Here is a 23,765-nt window from a genome sequence, read left to right on the forward strand (position 1 = left end):
CTCGAACCAACAGAAAGACACCGAAAGACATTATCAAAATGAGCACCGTGTCCTGTAGTGTACAGTATTATTATACCTTATCACCAGGCTATCGTAATTCCTGAAAATAAGGGAACATGTATCCCACGACATCGGTCGCTTCAAGACGGGCATTAGAACAATCCGATTTTAGTTTTGTAAATACATTGCCTACCGTTCATTCCAAAGAGATCGATCCATCTAACAGTACTAAATAATCCCTAAAGAATAGGATTTACGGAAATGGTTAAAATTGTTAAGCCAGCCTTTGAGAAGTGCAAAATTTCATCAAAATTTTGCAAATCCAGTTCTCGACGCAACGTCACCAATTTTAGCAAAAATATCTATTGCAAACGCAGGGATAACATACACCCAGCTATTTGACCTACGCAGGGATCGAACCTGCAATCTCTTGATGCCAACAGCTTAGAAATTTCTCAACTCCTCCCTGTGTCGTAGTCAAGCGCCTTGCCATTGGCCAGCAGGCCAGTATTTTCCAGACAGATATCCGTCAGGAATCAATAGTTGTTTGTACCGTTTGATAAAAATAACATGAGTTTTAAACAATATATCGACTGCTTTGTGACTCGATCTAAATGTGGGGAAGGAAAATTTTCCTTTCTTTTGTGGGCTGTTTGGTGGAGGGGCTCGAGGGGGGCCGAGAGGGGCAATTGATTAGGCCAATGCTTCGTTTTATGACTGTAAATGAATTGAAGATTAAGCCGAAGAATGTCAATACAAACAAACAAAGAAATATTTCCCCGAGGATCATTTGTTCATAAATTTTATTTGTTGAATATTATTATATACATTGCAAAGTTAAGAAGTCGACAAGAGGTATCGTTAAACATTGAATGGTACTTAGCACACACACCCCATTAAAACCATTATTTGACCACCGAATGCTCCAAAAATCACTATCATTTATTATTCGTATATCCACCATGCAAAAAGCCATTGTTTTAAATGATTGACAAGTCGAATGTTGGCGAATCAGGTGTAACCTCAATAATAGCTGGACCAGCAATGATGTTGGAATCAGTTAAGGTGCCAAAGTTGTCATTGGTCAAGAAGGCATAAATTTGTCCCGAGATGTTCATTGGAACTGCAGTCATGATTAAACCGTCACTGCCGACTTGGCTCTCAACAGCGATAGTGTCGAGTCCGCTCACAAAAGTAGTATAGAACGTTCCGGAAGGGGCCGTCTCTGGTACAAGGGCAACATTGGCGCCTGGTGCAGTAGGCAAGCCAGACTTGAGGGCGAGGGATGGGTAGGCCATTACGGGCAAGGCAGCGTTGGTAGATGGGCAAGAGACGATAAAGGATGACGCGATGGAGTAGACGGCGTTCAATCCAAGGGGTGTGGCGAAAGGATTGGCCATTGGAATTTCACCATTCGCATTACGTTCGGCAGATTGATGCAAAGCTTCGGTGACAAGTATAGAAGCAGCTGCGGTAAGGTATGCCTTTGATGTGATATCGGCTGCTGCTCCGAGGTAAGCGGAAACACCGACACCCTCAATGACGGAAGCGAGAGCAACGAATGATTTTGGATCCGTGAATGGAAATTTGTATTCACAAGCTTGAACAGGAGCAGCACCTGCAGCGGTGAGGCCACTTTGAAGATAGACAACATGTGCTTCTTCATCATGCGCAATATACTTCAATTGAGTGTAGAAGGAAGAGGTGAAGTTTGCATCGAGCCACATTTGTTCTGGCATTTCACTGAGAGCCTTCTTGTAAAATGCATTCTCGAGATGTTCGAGCGTCAAGGCATATTGGAGGATATCCGCATCGGTTGGCGCTGCTTGTCTTTTTGCTGGAAGAGCCGATGCAATGCTTAAGATGCTAGCAATAGCAATAACGGTGGTTTGAGAGAATAGCATGATGGTTGTGATTAATTGGAAGAGAGGTCCGAATTAGACAATCGCTCAATGTAAGTAGTTTAATTGGAAAACGCAGAGGAAGACAGAATTGCTTGTTGGTTAAGGACTGATAATAGCAGGATGAGCAAGCAATTATATAGAGTTAGCAATTGCCATGACGATGACAGACTTCTGTCCGGTCATTGATCTTTCCGAATTATCCTTTGACTTCCTACTGCAATCCTCAATATCGACCTTGAAAATGACTCCATCAGGTAATAGATTCGACCGGCAATACGCCAGGCCGTGACACTAATCGATAGTTCCCGAACCCCAAAGGAATCAACATATGGGATAATGGAAAGGAGACATGGGGGATTGCAAGATGTCGATAGTAGGATTAGTCTCAAATGGCCAAGGGATCATCTGTCTTTGTTGAATGTTAATTTGATGTATTTCCAGTCTACCTCGAGTCTAGCTAGTGGTCTAGCTAGTCTCGGGAAGAGTGTTAACCGGATGTTCAAAATTCCGGAATGATTTGAACCATACTGTATTCGTATTCAGTCACCAATATTAAAGTTACCTTGGAAGAATGATATTGATGACACTGGTGAAAATGGTGATATTGGCGATGGTGGTGACATTGGTGATGATGATAATATTGGTGGTATTTGCGATATATTTGAGATTTGAGAAAGATATCTCAAATAATTTGCTACATCATTGAATGATCAAAAACCTATGCACAAAGTGACAGCTGCAAGAGGTTCAATACGGATAAGCGTAAGAGGAGGTAAGGGTTCTGACACTACACCCATATCTAGCTCGCCTAGGTAGTTTACTATACTCGAGTATTGATCAGATGGTTAGCACAACAAATATGGAGAGCTTGGCTTGCACCTTGCATCACTCCCAAGCTTTGAGCTCCAAGGTAGGCAAGCTGGAGGAAAGCCTCTTCTCGTTTTTGGACTTGGTGTCATAAAGCCAAGTGGCTTTAGATCACATTGTCTCTGTGGTACACATGCTCGACATGTCGATCTTCAATGATCCTTCGTTGGCAACGGCTGGATGAGTATGTTGGAGCGGCTTCAGTAGTTCCCGAAGTATATTACATGGGATTTTACGTGTTCCTGTCCCTGTTCCTGTTGCTGTTCCTGTTGCTGTTCCTGGTCCTAATCATTGGAGGTAGATGAACTAGGTAGTGGCGATACCTTAGGTAGTGGAAATAACGAATGAGAACTTTTCCCGTGATTAAGCTCAAGTGTCGATCATTCCAAATGTTGGCATGTTGGCATGTTGGCACCTGCAAGTACGATGGGTGCTACCTACCGGTATATACCCATATACCGACTGGTACATGATAGATGATGCTATCATCGAAATTAACTTGCGCCTTCTTTCATCGCAATCGTTAATCAGTGATTATTAATCATTAATCATTACTCTCGTATCCTCTCCCATGTACCAGAAAGCAGATATAACCTTAATAAATTAGTTTAAAAGTACTGACCTATTGATTGTTCGATGTTGATTTAGATGTAGATAGAATATAGATAGAACCTTGCAAAGTATATGTCTGTCAAGACTCCAAACAATTTCCTTTGATTGTATGTAACCTTTCCACTTTCCTATCTTGGTCAAACTATCGTACCGTAGTCTCCGTCGGAAAGAACCCCATCCGATCTTTGGGGCGAAACTGACTGTGTAGTCACGTGCTACTAACCCACATCTGCACCTCCTGCCCCTTTCACCAGAGATGTCATCACTCGCCGATAATTGTATGTAATAAAAGTATACAGCTAATCCATGTCATGTACTCATCACTCATCATATCCTCGCATGTTACTTACTTTCGTTCAACAGATTTAGTAACCGCCGCTTTCGGTCCGCTCTCAACTTTGTTTTCACGCCAGCCAGATTTTCAGGTTTTCAGTGAGCGTGGGTAGATGTCACATCCACCCTTCTAATATCCATTAGGTCATTATTCGAAAGCCCTTGCTTCTCCAATATTAGTGTCATAATTATTTGTTGCATGTCTACAGCATATGCAGCTAATTCCTTCGCGGCTGTGGCACATGAGACATGGAGATTGTGCCAACTTGAGGGCGGCAATTGACAATGGAATCCAGCGAAATCAGACCTCTTCTCCTTTTCGCGATTTGAGCTTTCCAACCTTGGCAACTTTAAAAAATATGCGGAGGGGAATATGACGATTTTGCTTGTTTACTTGACCTTGTTTCATTGTTATCTTTTGTATATTGAAATGATGATTTATCACCCGGAGTTCTCGTATGCAACCAATCGCGATTAATGATTTTTTTTGAGATACTGCTTAAATCATACCTGTGCCACACCCATCTTTGCCTGATAGTTTGCTTCATTTTAACCGATGTATATTGGTCGATTTAGAATTGTAGTATTGTTTAACTTTCAACCCAAAATCACTCAACCGATCTTCCCTTTTTATATGTTTCCAAAATCAGATGAGGACTCCGAGTCCAAAGATTGGCATGAGAGAGGAATGTGATACGATGAAAGACCCCATATAGTGTCAGAACCCTGTTGTCAATCTCGGATAGAGGATATATTTATGTGGAGTTCTTTGCACTTCCTCTCAGTGGTGGAATCTATTGACGAAGGACTGTACTTACAAGGAGTTTTGCCCGATTTTCATCCCTTTATACCGCTCAAGCCTTTTCAGTGCTTCCATTGGGATGAAAAAGGCCCCATTACTCTTTACTCATTTCACTTTTCTCTGGGCCCTAAATGGAACCACTAGCTTCGAATCGCCATCTATTTCTCCCAGGGTGATTATCTGCTTTGACCTTCGCCTTTTCACTATGCCGTGTGTGATCTCATTCCAGCTACCCACATTGCTTCTCTACCTCAATTTTATCATTGAGCTTTTAGATTCAATCGATCTTCTGCATTGCACAAGCAGCGATTTGACTACAAGACAGAGTGGTGCTAAGGGGTACCGAAGAGTACCTGTGCGTTCATATGCGTTCCTTGAGCGATGCTCAGAGCGGTTGTTTGGGAGCTTCACGCTTGGAAAAATGCTCTCCTTTTCTTCGGTATACTGAACATGCGTGACTCGATTTATTTAGCCGTACTTTATGTCCTTGATGGAGAAGTTGGAGTGGCTTCAGGGTTGTCTTTATCAGACAGTCTCGACGATTTGCCTGTAGTAGTGGCAAAAACTGGTGTCTGATGTTCCGATACATCTTGCAGTCTATTCCTGCAATCTCGAACCTTTTTTTATCAATCCACAAATCACCTCTTTCGTTGGTTTCCGATTCATCGATTGTCGAGTTAATGGTATTTTTTCTTACAGCATGTTCTACACCTGCCAGACTTCCTTTACTTGAACATTGCGAGGTGAAAGCAGACCTCTTTAATTGTAACTAACTGTTGATTTGCAGTGATATATAGGGCGATGCAGCCATGGAATTTTGGGCGAGTTATTCACTTGTCAAGAGAGTACTGAAATCTAGGAAGAATTTTGACCTCATATTAAATCTACCAAAATGTCAGAATGGTAAATGAGAAGCGAAGCAAATACCCAGAGCTAATTTGATAAACAATTCAAACAGAAGGTGATTCCAAAGTCAGTAACGAGCATGTCTCATCGGTAGCGAATGCCAAAGTGATTTGAAATGAGCCACAGTGAATGGCTGGGCTCGGAGAAAGTGTGTCTCAAACATGCTCTTGCAATATTTGAAATCACTATGTACGCTCGCCAAAGAATGATATTTCGATGTCATGGCTGGTTGCGGAGAAACAAGTTACAGTTACAGGCATTGTAGACCTCACTGCTGCAAAGTATGGTATCAATGTGTTACTGTAGGAAACTATCCCAAAATTAATCTCTCTTTTTTGGGGGTAACCTCACATAGAATTTACTTACCTCCTTGCAAGCTCACTTGAGCCTTGCAACTCAGCCATGGACAGATGTATTCACCATATATTCAATTTGGAAATGATAAAGTAATTTCAAGATTAGAGGCCTTCAAGTTTTCACTACCGACCAGGGCCGATCTGCCCTAATAGAATCTTTTGCACATTGCTTGTGGAAGTTATTTCACCCGAGGCCTTTTAATACAGAACCAAACAGTTACGTCAGACAAAAGGGAGTGCGATACACTAAATACTTGAACATACTCTAGAAATTGAACCACTGTTGTCTAATCCACATCTTGCTACTTATATGCAGTGTTCAAATAGCACATCAACAAAGGAACGTTTCTAGGGACCGGGATTTGTCCATATTCCATGACAACCAGTCGAGCTGCAGCCTTCACGTCTCAACGGAAACCCGAGGAGAATACTGCAAAACATACCTCGAAGTTAATGTGCGTGTTACTAATAAGCTCCACAGTAATATCTACCTACCTGTATGGATCGAGAACCTTCATCCACCCAGTCTTCTTTAGGGGTAATGCAGTAGAAGTAAATGCCTTTAATTTTAGTTTCGGTATAATGGCAACAGATAGATAAAGTGCCGTGCTACATGTCTTCCTTAAATATTTTAACTCCGTTGACCTGCTGCACCATTTGCTGCGCCTAGTTTCCTCACCCGGCAGTAGTATTCCCTAGATAGTAGCATTAAGAAAAATATTACACCCACGCCATGCTACTAAGTCTGTAACGTGCCCCTCGATCTCTCCCTTTCTCGCTCGAGGCAGGCGCAGGAGGTATCAGGGTTGGCATTTTCAAAACTTTGTAGGTTGTCGAAGATGCGTGCCATCCGCGAGTGCCCTGAAATCTCGCCACGATTGCGACGTATACCTCTAAGTTATACCTCTAAGCTGCTGTGTACGAAGCCTGGCAAGTGCAAAATTATTGTCCGTTCGTCGATGCGTGTATTAATATTAATACCTGGTATAATTAAGCCTCACGACAAATTTGTGGTGGTGACTGGTAATCGGTGGTTTGTAAATTGAATCTTATGCGTCCTGGTCACAGCAATGTGATTATCGGGAATCTTTTCTAACATGCGTAATGCAGGACGATCATAGGAAGCCTGATTCAGCCAACACCCTGTCGTTCGTGTAAGTATAGGTCTAATATCGATTTCATGCTCTGGTAAATGATTGCTATCAAGAGTGTAGAACGTACCTGACTATCTTTTCGTCCTCACGCTCTCTTGGTTCGACTGCTAAACTCTTTTCATACATTTCATGTACATCTCCCGCAGCTTGCATATTGGTTAATATATATTCTTGAAGTTCCGGGACTGGCTGCAAGCCGTACGGGACATTCTGATATTGCTGAATGTCGCGAATGACTTCAGCGGTCTTTGCTCGTTTGGCAAAGTTAATCAATGTAGTTTTCTTGATGATTGAAGGTATACCATCCTCGATAAACGTAAGATCGGTAAGGTACACACCTAGAGATGTCAGCTCGCCATAGTACATCGGATGAGCAATCAGAACTCACCGAAAAAGGGTATACATGGGGGATTGGCAAGATGCAAACTCTCTCTGTACTCTCCGAAATTCTTTGTGCTGCCCATAAGGCGACGCATGGATTCCAGCACTGCCAAAGTTTTGGCTGGCACTTGATCCCAGGTTCTTTTTAGGCGATGGATTGGTGCTGTACCGAGCGCAGAGATTATGGAAGTGAGAGTTGAGTAATTGTTTAAAGCACGGCATTTCTAGAGTAGATTAGGAAAAGTTAAGGCAGTCAGAAGAAAAATTACTTACATCGGCAACAAGAACGAAATGTTTGATGACGACAACGCGCTTTTTGACATCGAGTTGCGTGAGAATCATTTCAGCGACCCAATTCGTCAATTGATTAGAATGCAGGATCAGAGCCTTAACATTTGGTGCAGGCTCAGGGTCGTTTTCGCCAACTTTCTTCTGCCAAGTTTTATTTAAGCATTCCGTGGGTTTAATTTTCCCATAAAGCTTTGACTCGACAATGGTAAGTTGACGTGCAAATTCTGTCACATCAATATCCAAGAATTTAAGCTTCTTCATGTTTTTGGGCATGATCGGTTGGGGCGTTGAATGGTTCAAGGTCAAGACTAAACGTTTCGCTGTAGCTTCCTGTCCCCGTAACCGTTGTTCCAAGAGAGTCATCAATGAACCAGAACCTGGCGTCTCAGTAGCTTTCACAGTGTCTCGAGCAAAAGTGTAGACGTTGGCTATTAGAGCTTTGGTATCATCACTTTGATCCTCCATCCAGAAAAGTTCAAACCATGATTTCAGAATGTTGACAACTCGAAATCTGATTGGCTTTTGTTTTCGGGATACCCATGTTTCATAGTCTCCTGGAGGCATACCTTCAGGGGGTTGCACCTGAAAGCGCTTCACCAAATGCTCGAACAATTCTCTCGCATTCGTAAAAGATCGATATGTAAGTAAAAAGGTGTTGTTGAAATCCGAGCTCAATTTGTCGTGGCGTGTAAGCTGCTCAACCAATGCTACAAGTGTACCGCCCTTCAAGATAGGAGGCTGGACTTTTGTATCGTAGGAAATATCATCTTCGTGGTCAAGCTTCAAGCAGTCTGGTGTCTCGTCTGGGGCATCTCTTCGAGTTGGCTCTTCGCCAAAGAACTTCCTGACTTTAGAGTTCTCCTTTCGGAATGGTGGAAGAACTGTATCACCTTCAGAGTAAGTTTGTGACTTACCAATATCTGCAAGGCTAGGACGGAGTGATGGGTTCCGGGAGTCTGATCGTTGATGGAGTCGCTCGTAGGGCGCGCTATCACCTCTCCTTAGACTTTTCGCCCTTTCTTCGAGAGGCAAAGCCTGCTGCATAGCTGTTTGAACAAGCTCACCAAGAAGCTGCAGTGAGAAGCCAATATGAGATGAGTTTGTTTCCAAAGATCTTGAACACGTGCGCACGTAAATCAGTCGCCCTTCCAATGACTCCCCACGGACTTCCGCCCACTCATCACCTAAAGGCCCAGCCACAGCCTGACATCCTAGCAATAAATCTGATATGTTATCATATAAACTTTGCTTCTGTTTGGCGAAGTCAATAAGTTGAGGATTTTGAAATGTATCGCCAAGAGAAGACAAGTTGATAGACTCAACCGTAGACACCCAAGGCTTGAACATCTCAAGAACTTTTTGCGCGGCTGCACAGACATTATTACCAATCAGTTCGTGTCTGTAAGGGGTGATAATTTTGTCGGTGAGTACGAGATGCTCCTCCAATTTTCGAATGCTAGATGTTAGCATTCTCTTCAAATCATCGAGTCTCTCCATCAACTTTGCATCCAAAATCGCAGAAGGTTCAACGACATTCTCATCTTCGTCGAGAAAGTTGGACGTTAGAGGGTCTCTAGATCCAAGCCCGTTATTTTGCCAACTACCACCAATAGTGCTACCAACGACAAAACCAGGGAGCAATCGTGGTATGTCCTCGCCGCGCTGCTGGCGCGCGACCTCAACGTAGCTGAAAACGCCTAGAAGTACGCCATCCGCCTCCTGCAAACATTTTTGATATGACTCCGAATTGGGCCAGTCAGAAGCAGCAATGTGTGACGAGATAACTAATTTTGAGAATTTTGACATCATGTCCCGAAAGTGGGGATACAGGGCTTTGTTAGTAGAAATAATAGAAGGCTGACCAGAATGATTATCAGTAGTACCAGATCCAGCGGCCAGTAATAGTCGGAGGTGATCGGAAATATCTTCAGCTCGGCGAACGTACTCGGAACGATCATGGTTGTTGATTGCTTCGCGATAGCGATCCACAGCTTTCTTCATATTTGCAACGAGTCGATTCCATGTCAGTGGCGCAGCGGATCCATCATCAAAGAATGATCGAGGCAAAGTAGCAGCGTGTGGTGGGCCAAGAGCAGGAGTCGTGAAAGAAGTTGTAGATGGGCCCATTATCGGCATTGCTGTGAGGGATACATTCGGTGTGTTGAACGTGTCGGCTCGTGAGCGAGTGCCAGGAGATGTGCCGTTGATTGAGTCCATGGAGGTAGCTGGTGACACACCTTCAGATAATTGAGATCTGCGTTTCTTACGTGGCTGAGAGGCGTTAGCAGGTACAATATAGCCATATTGAATAGGCAACATACAAAGGAGGATTTAGATGCGAGCATTATAGACTCTCCATCGAGCTCAGATGCAGAATTTCCTTCCGATTCATCGTCTGTTTCATTAATGTATCCTCGCGCCATCATTTCTGGTGGGGGCCTTGTTTTCTCTGGTATATTGACATTCATCCGATCTCTCGGTCCCATTTCCGTCGACGAAGATGGTGATTCCAACGGTAGCTCCATACTACTCTCGCCAGTCTCCGTATTGAAATAGAACAATCTCCCATCAGGAGTCGCTTGAGGTATCCAGAAATCCGCCCCTGATCTTCCATTGCTGTTCACACCGGTTGCAGGCAAATGTGAGAAGTCGTCACGTTCTGATTCTTCGCCCTCATCATCGTACTGCTCTTCGTATTGTTCTTCGTCGTCTTCATCGTCGTCGATATCATCATCTATACCCATCCCAGCCCCATTCGCCTTGCCGTCCAGGACATCTTCAGGGCCAGATACAACCTGGCAGTAATTGCTGGGGAACCATCCCCTCACACCATTTATGACTCCATCCCACCAACCACTTTCTAATTGTGTGATCACTTGTATTATATCCCCCTCGTGAAAACTAAGACTTGTTCGGTCGTCGGCCTCGTAGTCGTATAGCGCTCGCACATACATATTTGTCTGCGGAGCGTTTCCCAATAACCCATTCATTAGTGGCGATGGTTTGCGCGTTTTAGCGATTTGGGGTTTCTATATTTTCTTCGAGTTAATATTGAATGTGGGAGTGTATCTGCCGTTATAACAAAGTCGATTCTCCCCTATGCAGTAGAATTGGTCGTATTACTCGAGTGGGAAGTTGCGAAGGTATTTCTTTCTGAATATGTTACCGAGACCACGGTCTGTGTCATTCATTAACATTTTCAACTCATGATTAGTCGTTCCAAGTAGGTGTACGCGCTTTTGAAAGTATAAGATATATATTGGATATAAATGTTGCAGAGGAGGGGTATGGTCAGGTAGTTTGTCGGGTGTTGTCGATCAATTTCGATAATGATTGGAGAGACTTCGGGCGGTTATGGTTATAGTCAGTGGAACATCGATTAGCTGAAAGATAGATAGGATGTAGTTCGATTACCACACCATTCATGTGCCTGTGTGCCTGTGTGTGTGCGCGTGTGTGTGCGTGTATGTGTGTGTATATATATGGAGAGAGAGAATGTGCGATATTTGATATATGGTATGTGTGTGGTATATGGTATTCAGATTTATCCAAATGAAGTCGAGAGGAATATTATAAAGGTGGGCTATTGTAGCAGGGCAGATTTGCCTCGTTATCGCCAAATTTCGCAAATCGCAGTAGTGGTTTTGGCGTTGAAGGGATTGTTTCAACGAGGTACACGTTTAGCACACTGGAGTTAAACTCGGAAAGGTGTAGTGGTATAGGGTAGGGAGTAAATGGTATGTGTATATACAAGGGTCCACCAGTCTTTTGATAGAAAAAATAAAAAATATTTTGATGTTCGAAATCAGCAATTTGGTTGGTACCTTAGGTATCTGGTATGTGGTAGTAGTAGTAGTAGTGTAGTGTAGTATATGTCTTGCTTTTCGTAAATATAAAAGTGTAGCATGTATTTTTCTTTACTTTTGATGTAAGTGATAGTGTCGATGTGTGAACGAATGAAGATGAGGTACTAGGTAGGTACTACTCGAGTTGGTATCTAGGAATACAACGATATGATTTGTCAAGAGAACATATGGGTAAAGAATGAAAGAAATGATAAAACGAAGAATGAAGAATGAAGAATGAAGAATGAAGAATCAAGAATCAAGAATGATAGAATCTTTTCAGAGAAAACGCGTGAAGAGAAAGGTATAGTATACTATAGATGGTATACCTAGTAGACCCAGGCAGATAGTAGGTACAGGGAGAAGGGGGGAAGGGGAGCATGTGGATATCGGCTCGGATATCCATTGGCGGAATTGAAACACAGAGGAAGGTAACCGACCTTGGTGGTGGGCAAGTCTTTACTTCATAGATAGGTGCTCTGTAGGTATTGGACAGGTGAATAGAATAGAATAATAATAATTCATGACCAAATTGATGAGTATCTACCTACGTGATATCAATCTAGTACCCAGGGGCCTACAGAGCAGTCTCTTGGGTTTGTATCTAGGTCGAATGAGATAATACACAGAAACAGATTCATCACATGGTGTTCTTCATTCAACCTTAGAGGTCCGGGGAGGCAAAGAAAAGAAGTGTTTCACACTCCATTGATGTCAATGTTAAATTCCGAGAGGAGCTCAGAGGGAGCTCCAGGCAAGACACAATAATTGCATATATCCTCCTTTGGTCCTCATCTGGAAACGTTTTATGTCCAATATCAAGAGACTGTTTAGAATCTCATGGTGTTTCTATGTACGAAGTTCTTCCTACCTACCTACCCAGGTAGACAAACGTCAATAATTGACGAATAACTACCCTACAGGTTCGACTTTCTCTTTCACCACATCCCGCTGCGGTGCCAGCAGTCCTGGTGCCATGTGGGAAGGAGGGCATTGCCACGAGGCAAGTCATCACGACATGTATCAGTCACTGCGGATCCATGTAATCTGGAATTTCTTCAACAATCACCAAGCACTACCTAGAAGACAAACTCTATTCAAGGCAGCCGTCATCAACTACACTCTACCAAATTCGTTCTTGGCCCTTCCGGAAATTATCAAGTAAGACTGTGCAACGGTACTTGCTGCGATACTAGGTACCCTCTTTTGGCACATTTCCTTACCCTAACAATGAAGATTGCCCTCGCATTCCTTAATCTGCGAGGAAAATTTGTCTTTGCTCCTCTCAAGCCCGTTGAGATAAAATAAGGGTTCTATTTGGAAGTCAGGAGGAACCTCGTCCATTACCAGGAATGATTCTCGATTCGATTTTAGTGCATGGGATCCATGACAGTGCAGTAACCACACGTAAGTAAGAACAAATTAGAAATTATGTGCCCAACCAACCCTAGATTCGCTTCCCACCAGATCTTGCGGGTCGGTATCACATCTCGTCACGTGAGATACAATACCCAAACGTTCTCTGCTCTGATGCAAAGCTGGTGGAACACTTGACATACCAGATGAATGGATGAGGGGTTTGACGAAGCCACGGCTAGGTGCGCAGGATTTCATGGCACTTGGCCGTTTCTCCATGCTCCCAACTTTGACAAGAGATTGCGCCTCTCATGTACATAAGGAGATTCGGGCCGACCGAGAATTCGCGTTGATGACTGTAAGATTTGGTGGCTGTTGATTCAGCGTTTTTGATATGTCTACTGGTCTTTTATTAACAATATGATCATCGTTTGTTTTTGTCCTTCGAAAACTCATTAGGCGTATACTGAGGGCGACCTTGCTCGGGTGCTTACATTTACTTGGAACCCCTCCTCCTCCTTTAAATCTATTTCTAAGCATCAACTTCCTCGCCAGTAAGCATTGCAACCCTTTGTGCTTCCCTCCCACACAATCGAATTAATGAGTTACGCATCTGTCGTGTGAGATGTAGTCACACCCAAGGACGGCAACAATGCAATTCGTGTTCACTAGTGTCAAAGTGATACTGTTGCGAATATCAAGGTTTCAGCTTTCCAGTTCAGGTGGGGGGCATCACCGTTTTTGCCTCTAGAATGATTCCAGAAGGAGGGTGGAATAAATGATGGGCGATAGGAATGAGGAGATCAGGACCTTCTGTTTTAGGAGTGGGGTGGAAGTGCGAAAGTACTTGTAGTTTCATCTGGCTAGGGGCATGGAGGGGTTTGCGATAAGGTGAGATTGTAAAGGCATGAAGAGAGTACGAAAGACCATTTACTGGTACCTACGTGATATATGATACTTCTGCTAAAGTCTCGAGATCGCAGTTCATGCGAGGATAGTTTGTTCCCGTGCTTGTTCAATTTCTGAAGTTCTGAAATCAGGTCGCGACGCCCGAAGTACAAGAGTAAGTATTTCATCAAAGTCTGCTTAGCTAAGATCGTGTTGCACAAGTAAATATGCGACCATGTCTTCTCAAGATGAGACTTTTCGATATTTTTGGAACTTGACAATACTGTAGTACCTATTATAGCCAGCGATTTGTACTTTTGTGTTTAGCTCGAAGTGTTCATCCGAGTACAATTTCGGACATCGGAAACTTGGGTTGACCGAACACCCTTGAAACACACGCTTTGCAATGAGAATAACGAAATGTTTGAATAACCAAGCACGACCACGTTGAAATGCAGATAGGAAAGTAACGAGGTGTAGTACTAGAAGAGGGGTTCCATACCAAGTAACAGTTGTCTAGGTAACAATCTCAGCGGTGAAGTTTCTTTCAACTATCTGCGGTATCAGTAGAGTTTGTAGTTGCATAAGTTAGATTGATGAATGTCTTGTTTGTGAATTGTACAATTTGGCTATCTTGCTAATCCCATTTTTGTGATAACGCACCAGGCGGTGTCGTGGGTGCGTAGATTCCCATGTCGAAGTCGAGGTTCTGGATTTCTTCCCAACTAATCGGTGAAGGGGGTGCCACGTGAGCCGCCTGCTAGAACTTAACGTGGTAGAATACCGTAACGAATAGCAGGTCTAGGTTCATACAAATATTGCTGGAAAAGTATGGGTGGCTCCTTGCTATGGATGATCTTATTCATTCTAGATGTTACCGGATGGCCTCCCCCGAATTGGCGGACTGAAAACACGAGGACCCAGAAATCCGTCTCCTGGATTTTTAGTACCCGTTTCTGCCGTGAAGTTGTCTCTCATTTCATCAAGTTTGATTGGATGTCAGTGCCTCGAAATAATCAAGGCGGACGATGAGGGACATGGCAGATTTATACCATCCCTGAATATTCCACTCACGAAATGTGAGAGACATCAGAATTGATTATTTATTGCGTTTCTTTGCATAGGGAATCCACTGTCTCGGAGGGCATTGACCGGTGAAGGATGATTTCGGCATTGGCTCCAGATTAAGTTAGGTAGGCCCGTGAATGTGATTGGGTAGAATGCTGGTATAGTCTGGTAGAAGTCATGGAAGGTTATCAAGACGGCTTCTATGCTTTCGATATGAGGGGCAGAAGGAGCCACACCTAGGCTGGGATCTGGATGTTTCTGCAGGAAGAACTTTTCTAAGTTTTGCTTCAATGAGCTTCTTCACCGTTGGTTTGTAATAACATGGACCAATGCAGCGACTTTGCTGAATCAGTTTTTGTGAACATTATTAATTTTGATAGGCCATTACGAGCCGACCCGACTTGGGTGCTTTGTTGCTGTATGGTGCAATGGTGCCCTCACCACTGATTCATTGACCGGGTTTTGAAATTGTGCATCCAAATCACAAAGGAGACTCGGTGGGTCCGGGGAAGCGTTCCTAGAACTAGGACCAAGTTAGAAAGGATTTAATGCGAGTGGATGCTGATGATGGTTTATTCGCGTACCTGGCATATCGTTTGTCCTCTAATCGAATAACGGGATCATCCATCAGACTAACAATGTCTGTATGTTGATCACAAATTGTGATTTAACTTGGATGGACAGTCGAGCATGAAATCATCATTGAATTGATTGGAAATGAAGGTCGACGAACACAATCCATGAAAGAATAGAAAATAAACAGGCAGTAGCTACAGTAACAGAGATGTATGTTCTGAACCAATGGGAATCAGCCAAATATTGGAAACGCAATATTGATTATCATGTATGTACGTTGCAAGCAAAAGCAGCGAGGGTTCGCGAAATGGGTATCATGGCGGTGAGATCAAAAGCATAAATACAAGAAAGGCAATAGCATCGAGTTACGGCGAAGAAGGTGATAGTGGGCTGACAACGATGAAATTCTGCGTTGTTCCTTACCAACATTCCCCGCTCCTGGTAGAGGGGTAAGAGGAAGGGGGGGGGGGAGGGGGATATTTTTCCAGTGGGTTAAGAAAAGAGTAGATCTTTGAAAAGAAAAGAAAAGAAATAAATGAAGAAAGAAAGAAAGAAAGAAAAGAAGAAGAAAAGAATTTCGATTTTGGGATAAGATTTGGTGATAAGCCCCAAAAATGATTTGATGTGGGAGTGACTTGCTTTTTCAAAGGTATCCGAGGAGTCTCCAATAATGATAATCTGTATCTTTCTTGCAGACGACACATTTTTGACTTTTTCCAAGGTCCACAGGTTCCAATGCCCCCCCCCCCCCCCAATTTGCCCCAAATACCCAATGCCAATGTTCCAATGTTCGATCGCGTTATTCTTAGATTTAAAGCGGGCAAGCCGTGTTGGGTAGTTTGACAATTTCCTTTGCAGTTGAATGGGCTGAATAGATGGGCTGTGATGGCAGGCCTGTGGGGAAGCGGCCAACTGGTGGGATGTACTGCGTACGTGGGGTTACAACTACAAGACGACGCGAATGGAACTTTATTCGCGGTGAATTATCAACAGCTGTTGCGCTGTTGCGCTGGCAATTACAGCCTTTGACTTAAGTTGAGTACTAGGTAGGCTCGTAGGTGGTCAGTCATACTAGTCAGCAATGTAAGCATTGTAGACTCTCATATCTCATACCGACTTTCGAAGTTTCGAAATGGATAAGATACTTTAGTAGTGTTTGAAGGACGGTGTACGTGAGAAAGGGCGGGAGGATTATGTGGGAAGGGGGGGAGGGGGGTTGGATATAGGTTATGTATTTATAATGCTTGACTCGTAAGGTTCAATTTCGAGGGAGCACTAGATCTGTGGAAGAGGATGAGCAGATGGGGGGGACTAGGTATGTGGTTAGATAGTTGGGTACGGGTACGGGTATGGGTATGATGAACAGAAGAGACTTGATCTCACCTGATAATAAGTGTTGAGCATTAGGATTAGTATATAAATCGATATGATGTAGGTATTTTCAGCAAACCAATATAAACATGAATATTATGTAAATGCAGTGTAAATACTAGATGCTATGTAAATAACATGTAAATGCTATATAAAATACTACTGTACATACTAAAATAGAGTAATAAAAATCGCATCATACCTAGGTCGATGGCAAGTATCTATTACCTAGATAAATAAATCAAGGCTTTTTCGCCATCCATTGCCATCTTTTTCTCGAGATCCCATGATCACGACCGGAGGATCGTAATAAGTCTCAAGATCAATTTAGAATCGAGATACCTCCTCCCACCTACCCACACACTATCCCTACCCCTGGGCCCTAGCTAACGAAGGATGCAAAGCCAAATACACGCGACATCATATACCAATTGCAAATCATGCCTACCATACCTACCATGCCGTATGAAATCTAAATCGAAATCTAAAATCCAAGTCCAATCCAATCCCATTTCCCTCCCACCTCACCTAGTAGTATCTAGCAGTACCTAGGTACCTAAGCTTATTTCGCCCCGAAAACCTCCAAGCTATAAATAAGAGATCGGATGGCAAGATCAGTCATTGAACAGCAAGCAACAACAAAACTTGACTCCCTCCTCCGGATTTTCGAGTCCAACCCAGCATTCTACCCAACCACCTTAAACATTGCGAATTATGCAACAAGTACCAGCTGAAGTTAAATTGGGAAGTGCAGCAGTGCAGCGCAGACTGTGCAGTGCAGTGTGCACAGTTCAATTAGTTGTACGTACTAGGCTAATCTTCTGATTCAATTGAACCCAATAGCTCTCTCAAACCAGTGCCGCTCTTATCGTGTCTATTTCTTTCTTTCTTTCGGAGAAGAAGAAGAAATTAATTGATGCTCGGGACTAAGCAGAATAAGAAGAAGAATCCAAATCAAAAGTAAAACCCTGGCATTAATCATTCAAAGGGGGGTGGCGGCGCGATCTGACTGCGCGTACCTACTCTATTGAGCATTTAGTATCTACTTTATACCTCCACTATCACTTCCTTCCGACGCGACATACCTTGATGCTGTTCCTCGTTTTATGAAAATTGCGATCACATACCGACCTTGGTATATACCCAATAGGTAGGTACCTAAGTCTTTAGACAAGAGGAGGAGATTTGATTGCCGGATTCGCACGGGATGGATTATCGTGGGGTTTGGATTGAGTTTGAGTTTGAATTAGAATATGAGGAGGAGTAACGTTGTGATAAAAGATGAAGATGGTATTTGGGTCTAGATGTATATATATGTATATTACATATATACATGTGGGAATAGAAGAACACAAGAACTGTCTCCTGGATGATTACCTAAGACCTGGTACATTCAACTTGAGAATATACCGACTAGGTACCTTAATCACCTAATTTTCTAGCTCTCATAAACTTCTGAATAAAATTGACAAACTATAGGTACCTAGTATTTATTTATCTTGAATTCACATAGGTTGTTAGAGAATAAGAATAGGTAGGTAAGAATAAGAATAAGAACAAAAACATAAACATAAATACCTTACCTGGTAAATATGATCATAATCATAAACAAGAATACCTAGGTAATATGACCCAGGTAAATAATCATTTTTTTTTATTTTTTTGCATAAGAAATTCACGCTAGCTCGCTAACTCAGCGGGTTCTCTTGGGATGATCCACACCCACCTTCACCTTTCACTAAAATTCCCATCAGTCCCCCCTCCCCTCTCCCATCCCCTCTCTTTTAACAGCTTTCACCCCTCATTCATTCCATCATCTTTTCATCAAACACACTCTTGTTTTTTCTTCCAATTTTTATCAAAAACATTCCTCAGTATTTCGTGATTGTCATTCACACACTTAATTCTCATTTCATCAACCCCTCGAGACACGCATCCTTTGGACATCTCGATCTTTCGTCGACGCGACCCCGTGGTTTTACACTCTTTCAACAATTCCACACGGCCTCTGCCATCGAATCAATACCCCCAATATACCCATCCATCTATGACAATAAGTCCACATCAAATGAACAATTTATACATCAAGCAATACACACTTTAAACCTTACGCCCCTCCTCCGCGAGTCAGTCGATATTCAACCATCGATCTGTGAATCATTTCGAAGCTCAATATCGAGTGCGAAGCGTGTAGTCAAGTCAGAAGAGTTCCTCGAACACGATGCCTGTCGCTGCCTTAAATATCTTGCCTGCGGGTGCATCATCAACATCAACAATAAGGAAGTCGTCCCTTGTTCCGGAGAAGAAGTACAAATGTCAATTTTGTAATAGAGCTTTCAGCAGGAGTGAACATCGTAGTAGACATGAGAGATCACGTAAGTTTTTGGTGTTCCTTACACTCCTTTTAGCCCCCCCCCCCCCCCCCCCCCCTGAATCGAATCGCGTGGTTGATTCATCACCACTGGATTGCGACTACGATTACACCTTTACAATTCCATCGCGACAATTGAATAACATATTAACAACGTCGTCGCAGATACCAAGGAGCGTCCATTCAAGTGCATGAAGTGTAGAAGTACCTTTGTGCGACGCGATTTGTTGCTCCGACATGATCGAACCGTACACGCCAAAGATGGAGGTATTCCTTTACATAGTGATGTAAAGCGACGTGCCGGCCCCAAGGCATCCGTTGTATCCGGCTCAGCCAAATCAGCCATCGCTATTGACACATCGGCCCTTGAACAGATCGAGGCCAGTAGTGATGGGTTAGTTGACCTAGAGACTGCAGCTATGTTGATGACCGACCTTCACCACAAAGCTACTGCAGCAATGCGCAATGCAGGCGTAGGCCCATATGAGAATAGACCTGGAATGGCTTTCTCTCATAATGGAACTCCGCTCATGGAACCATCCGTCACATATCCTTCGGGGGCAATTTCGCTTCCCCAGGTCCCGTGGGATTCTTTCATGCCGCAGTCTGTAACGGAGCCAAAGTCTCATTCAATTACCTCGGGAGCTTCTGGTTCTCAAGATTCCCAGGCGTCTTTTACAAGCGGTGGTACGATGCAACCTCATCCTAATCAGCTTCCACCTATCGTCAAGCACAAGGCGTCGTCAAGCTATAATGGACTCGTTCCTGCGTTGCAGTCCATGATTGATTCATTGCCACCCTCAATGGCTTCCACCCCCCAATTGTCACCAATACAGCCCCGTTCCGAAGCAGCAGCGATGAGAGCACCTCAAGTCACTGGCGACGAAGAACGCAACATCATCTTGGACAATATCCGTGGCCATGATAGTGAACGAGCAATTCCAGAAGGCTTTCATCTCCCCACGTTGGCATCGTTGAACCGATTTCTTTCGACCTACTTCACCTTGTTCCACCATCACTTACCCTTCTTGCACCCTTCGACTTTTAAACCAACGCAAGTCTCACCACCACTTCTTCTTGCTGTGCTATCCATTGGTGCTCTTTATGCATTCGATCAAGATCACGCATATATGATGCACATTGGTTCCAAGGTTCTCGTAAATCAGTTTTTACAAAACAAGGAGAATTTCAGCTCACGTAAGTGTCCTTTGTGGACCATGCAAAGCTCACTCCTCAACATGATTTTCGCAAGCTGGAGTGGAGATCCAAAAGGACTGGAATGGGCTTGCTCGATCAAGAGTTTACTTGCCAACATGGTTGCTGGTAATCGTTACGAGCTGAAGCTTCGCACCGACGCTCGAGAAGGTGCTGCGCCTACCAGATCCGAATGGGTGGAAGATGAGGGTTGTCGACGAACGTACTATGCAGTATACATCTTCTTTGGCTTACTGACATTGACATACAACCATACACCCGCTATCAGTTTTAACGAGTTTGAAGATCTACAGCTTCCCTCGACTGAAGCGATGTGGAATCTTAATGTTTCCGACGAAGCTACCTGGAAAGAACACCTCAAAGCTGCCGATATACCATCATTCATGGAGGCTCACGATAACCTCTTTCAGGGCGAATCCTTACGCTACAGTGCTTTTGCAACTCGTGTTATGATCAATGCGCTTTTCCTTGAGATCTGGTACCATAAACGCAGCCCGGAAGCACTTCAAGATATGGTCTTGGAATTCAAACTCCGTCTTGCATTGGAGACCTGGGAGAAATCGCTTGACCTTTGTGAGCCGGAAATTGTTTCAGTTCCACTCAATGCCCCTCACAAAGGACATCCATTGATCTTTAATGCTATGGCCCTGTTCCGCAATGCTAAGGCTCGTCTTGAGGTTGACCTCAAATCAATTCAAGAAGTCCTGAGGTACCATGACTCTTATGAAGTTGCTGCTGCCATGTCAAATGCTAGGGACAAGGTCAAGAGGTCCAGCGAGATGATCAAAGTCATTCAAGAATGCTACAATTGCATTGAAACTGCAGCCGTTCAAGGAATTCGCTGGGTTGCTAGGACGTCGGCTACCAACTGGAGTATCGAACATCCTCTTTGTGGCTTGGATCTCATGGTCATCCTCAGCTTGTGGCTCTATCGCCTGGAAAATGACGAGGAGCCTCCGACTGAGGAGGAATTGGCCATGCAAAACAAGATCCGAGCTCTCTTTGACGATGATTCTGTAGGCTATAGCTCCAAGCTTAGCTCTACCGTCGCTCGTGTCTGGGGTAGCATGCTTGATGAAGTTGTCGTTTGGGGGTAAGTCGCAACGTTCATCGTCAAATACACATTATACTAACATATTATAGAATCACAAAACTCATGGGTGACTCCTTCCGACTTCATTCTCAAGCCCTTGTCGGTTACGAGGACGACATGGAAGTATCGGACGTTTCAACGCCCTCCATGATTTCTCAAGGAATGGATGACGCTGATGATAGCGTGTACTAAGATTTAATTCTTTTTTTAATGATTGCTATGATTTCCTTATTTTTATTTTCCTTGTTAGACTCGGTTTTGATATCCCTCATCTCTTTTCATCTCACACTATCGGCTTTGACGAGGGTCGACGGTTTATCTTTGGCATTTCCTTTTTCCTTTCTTTGCATATAGCGATTTTACTTTCGGATTTTACTTTTTCATGAGCAAATCTTTCTCGGGGTCACGGGCAACAATACGGGGCTGGTCGGGCATACTGGACTTTTCTTCACTTTCGTCTCATATATCATCGCGCTCTCGCGCACCTAATGTCTCTACACTCATACTCATGGCTGGCCCACTGGTGTTGCTTCTGCCCTTGTCCTATTAGCACTACCAATTTTTAATTGTTTTTGTTTCTCCTCTCCGTCATCCATTTCAGCTCAGATACCTTATACCTTGTTCGATATACATCTGGTTTTTTGAGTTTGTTTCTACTTTCTCTCTTCTTTTGCGCTTTCTTGGTCATAGTTATTTGCGAAATGTTTTGATGGATTTGATTTGCATGAAGGAGAGGCGGAAATTGGAATTGGTTGGTTGGTTAGTACTTGAGAAATGGCAACTTGGGCACGAAAGGTTTAATGTCACCTGATGGTGAATGGTGATTGGGCTGATCGGTGTATGTATAGATAGTCAGTATCTCAGCATTCTTGGTCTAATCGTAGCTTCTCTCGCAAAACGAGGCGGTATCCCAGCGTCTTATCAATCAATATTATATGTCTACTCCCACACCTCGTCTTCTGACCCCTTTAAACTCAATGTGCAGTGAAACGTGACGTTAAAAATAGCTTACGTGGCGGGTGGTGAATGCATGTAGCCAAGCGAGGAAATCTCTACCATCTCCAAAGCCTAGCTTTATCCGTCTTTCTGTTATGCCTAGTGTTGACAAACGATCAACCTGTGAGCCCTCAATCTTCTTCCAAATCGACGTAGGAGTCATTCTAAGTTACAATTTTAGTTACAACTGGGTGCAATCGGAGGAGATCAACATGTAATCTCTCTACTCTTCAGGTTCTGATTGAGAAAATATGTTGTGTTCATTGGACGCATTAAGCAGTCTCATGAAATAATCTTTAGCACCTACGCCTTGTGATGGAAGTTATCAAATCTAAATGTTGTACGTGTGATTTCAGCAAGACGCCCAATGAAGTAGGAGTAGGCAAGCGAGTAGATTTTGGGAAAAGTTTTAGATTCTTGGCTCATTTTTGAACATTCGGTCTTTTGTTCGATGACTTTATGTCTTCATCATGACCCAGTAATAAGTGAACGGCGATGAATGATGATGGGACTAGCTAGCGATGCCTAAAGTCAATTCTTTTGGACGATTTCATGTATGACATCCGGGGGGGGGGGATGTGCTTTGATGTTGAGGATAAATTTTCCCTCTGATTTTATTGGTGGCTGTGGAGTAAATGGATGCAAGCTAGTACAATATGTAGCTAGAAGCCAATTATTAGTATCATCTAGAGTTGAGTGTCAATAAAACGTTATTCATCACCTTCACTCAATGGGTGGTTTCTCTTCTTATCTTACGGACTTCTTCCCAAACTCTGCTATGATAGAATTCGGGAAAATAGAGCATCTTTTAACGATGTAGGCAGACGGTCGTATTCAGTGCAGACAATGGAGTCTCTTTGTCTTCCACTGATGGAGTAATGATTCAATCTGTGCAACATGACCCGTGTTGCCAAATGTACCATGGTTTGATGAAAACGCAGATTTGTATCACATCTATCTCCCGTTCACTATGCAATACCTTCTAGGTAGATGGAAGGAATGAAGGGAGTGGCAGCAAACACTCACCTACAAACGATCTATCGTCGAGCATCAAAGAATCTGATTCTATCTTGCTGTGTGGAGATGGTTTTGAAGAACGGTAAGGGTCAGAGCAAGAGAAGGGAATGGAAAGGACAAAAGAATGAACCCCATGTGAAGGAGTGGATGTGGAGGGGTTCGTTCCTGCATTTGATTTGTGTTGCGTTGCGTTGTGTTGCACACCTACCTTGCTAACAGGATGATTTTGATTATGAATAATATAATATTATATGTAGGTACGTATTTACCAATTTCTTCATCGGATTCACGCGCAGAAATATCAAAGTGGGTAGGCAAGCAGGTAGGTAGGTAGGTAAATCATCTCATGTTAGGACGAGAGTC

The 23,765-nt window shown here is 43.4% G+C and overlaps 3 protein-coding genes across 3 annotated transcripts; 1 reads left to right on the forward strand and 2 right to left on the reverse strand.

The window, feature by feature from the left end:
• Window positions 1-980: 980 nt before the first annotated feature.
• Window positions 981-1,904, reverse strand: EAF02_006234 (uncharacterized protein; the record flags this gene model as incomplete). Its single annotated transcript, XM_038902282.1, has 1 exon — window positions 981-1,904. One exon carries the CDS (start codon window positions 1,902-1,904, stop codon window positions 981-983), a length of 924 nt encoding a protein of 307 aa, XP_038757502.1.
• A 4,991-nt stretch (window positions 1,905-6,895) lies between these two features.
• Window positions 6,896-10,560, reverse strand: EAF02_006235 (uncharacterized protein; the record flags this gene model as incomplete). Its single annotated transcript, XM_038902283.1, has 5 exons — window positions 6,896-6,923; window positions 7,002-7,272; window positions 7,323-7,539; window positions 7,589-9,877; window positions 9,928-10,560. 5 exons carry the CDS (start codon window positions 10,558-10,560, stop codon window positions 6,896-6,898), a joined length of 3,438 nt encoding a protein of 1,145 aa, XP_038757503.1.
• Window positions 10,561-18,931: 8,371 nt separating this feature from the next.
• Window positions 18,932-21,581, forward strand: EAF02_006236 (uncharacterized protein; the record flags this gene model as incomplete). Its single annotated transcript, XM_038902284.1, has 3 exons — window positions 18,932-19,085; window positions 19,247-21,389; window positions 21,440-21,581. 3 exons carry the CDS (start codon window positions 18,932-18,934, stop codon window positions 21,579-21,581), a joined length of 2,439 nt encoding a protein of 812 aa, XP_038757504.1.
• Between the last annotated feature and the right edge of the window lie 2,184 nt (window positions 21,582-23,765).

This window comes from Botrytis sinoallii (genome assembly GCF_014898435.1).
Source record: "Botrytis sinoallii strain Bc 23 chromosome Unknown BSIN_010, whole genome shotgun sequence".
Lineage (NCBI taxonomy): Eukaryota > Fungi > Ascomycota > Leotiomycetes > Helotiales > Sclerotiniaceae > Botrytis > Botrytis sinoallii.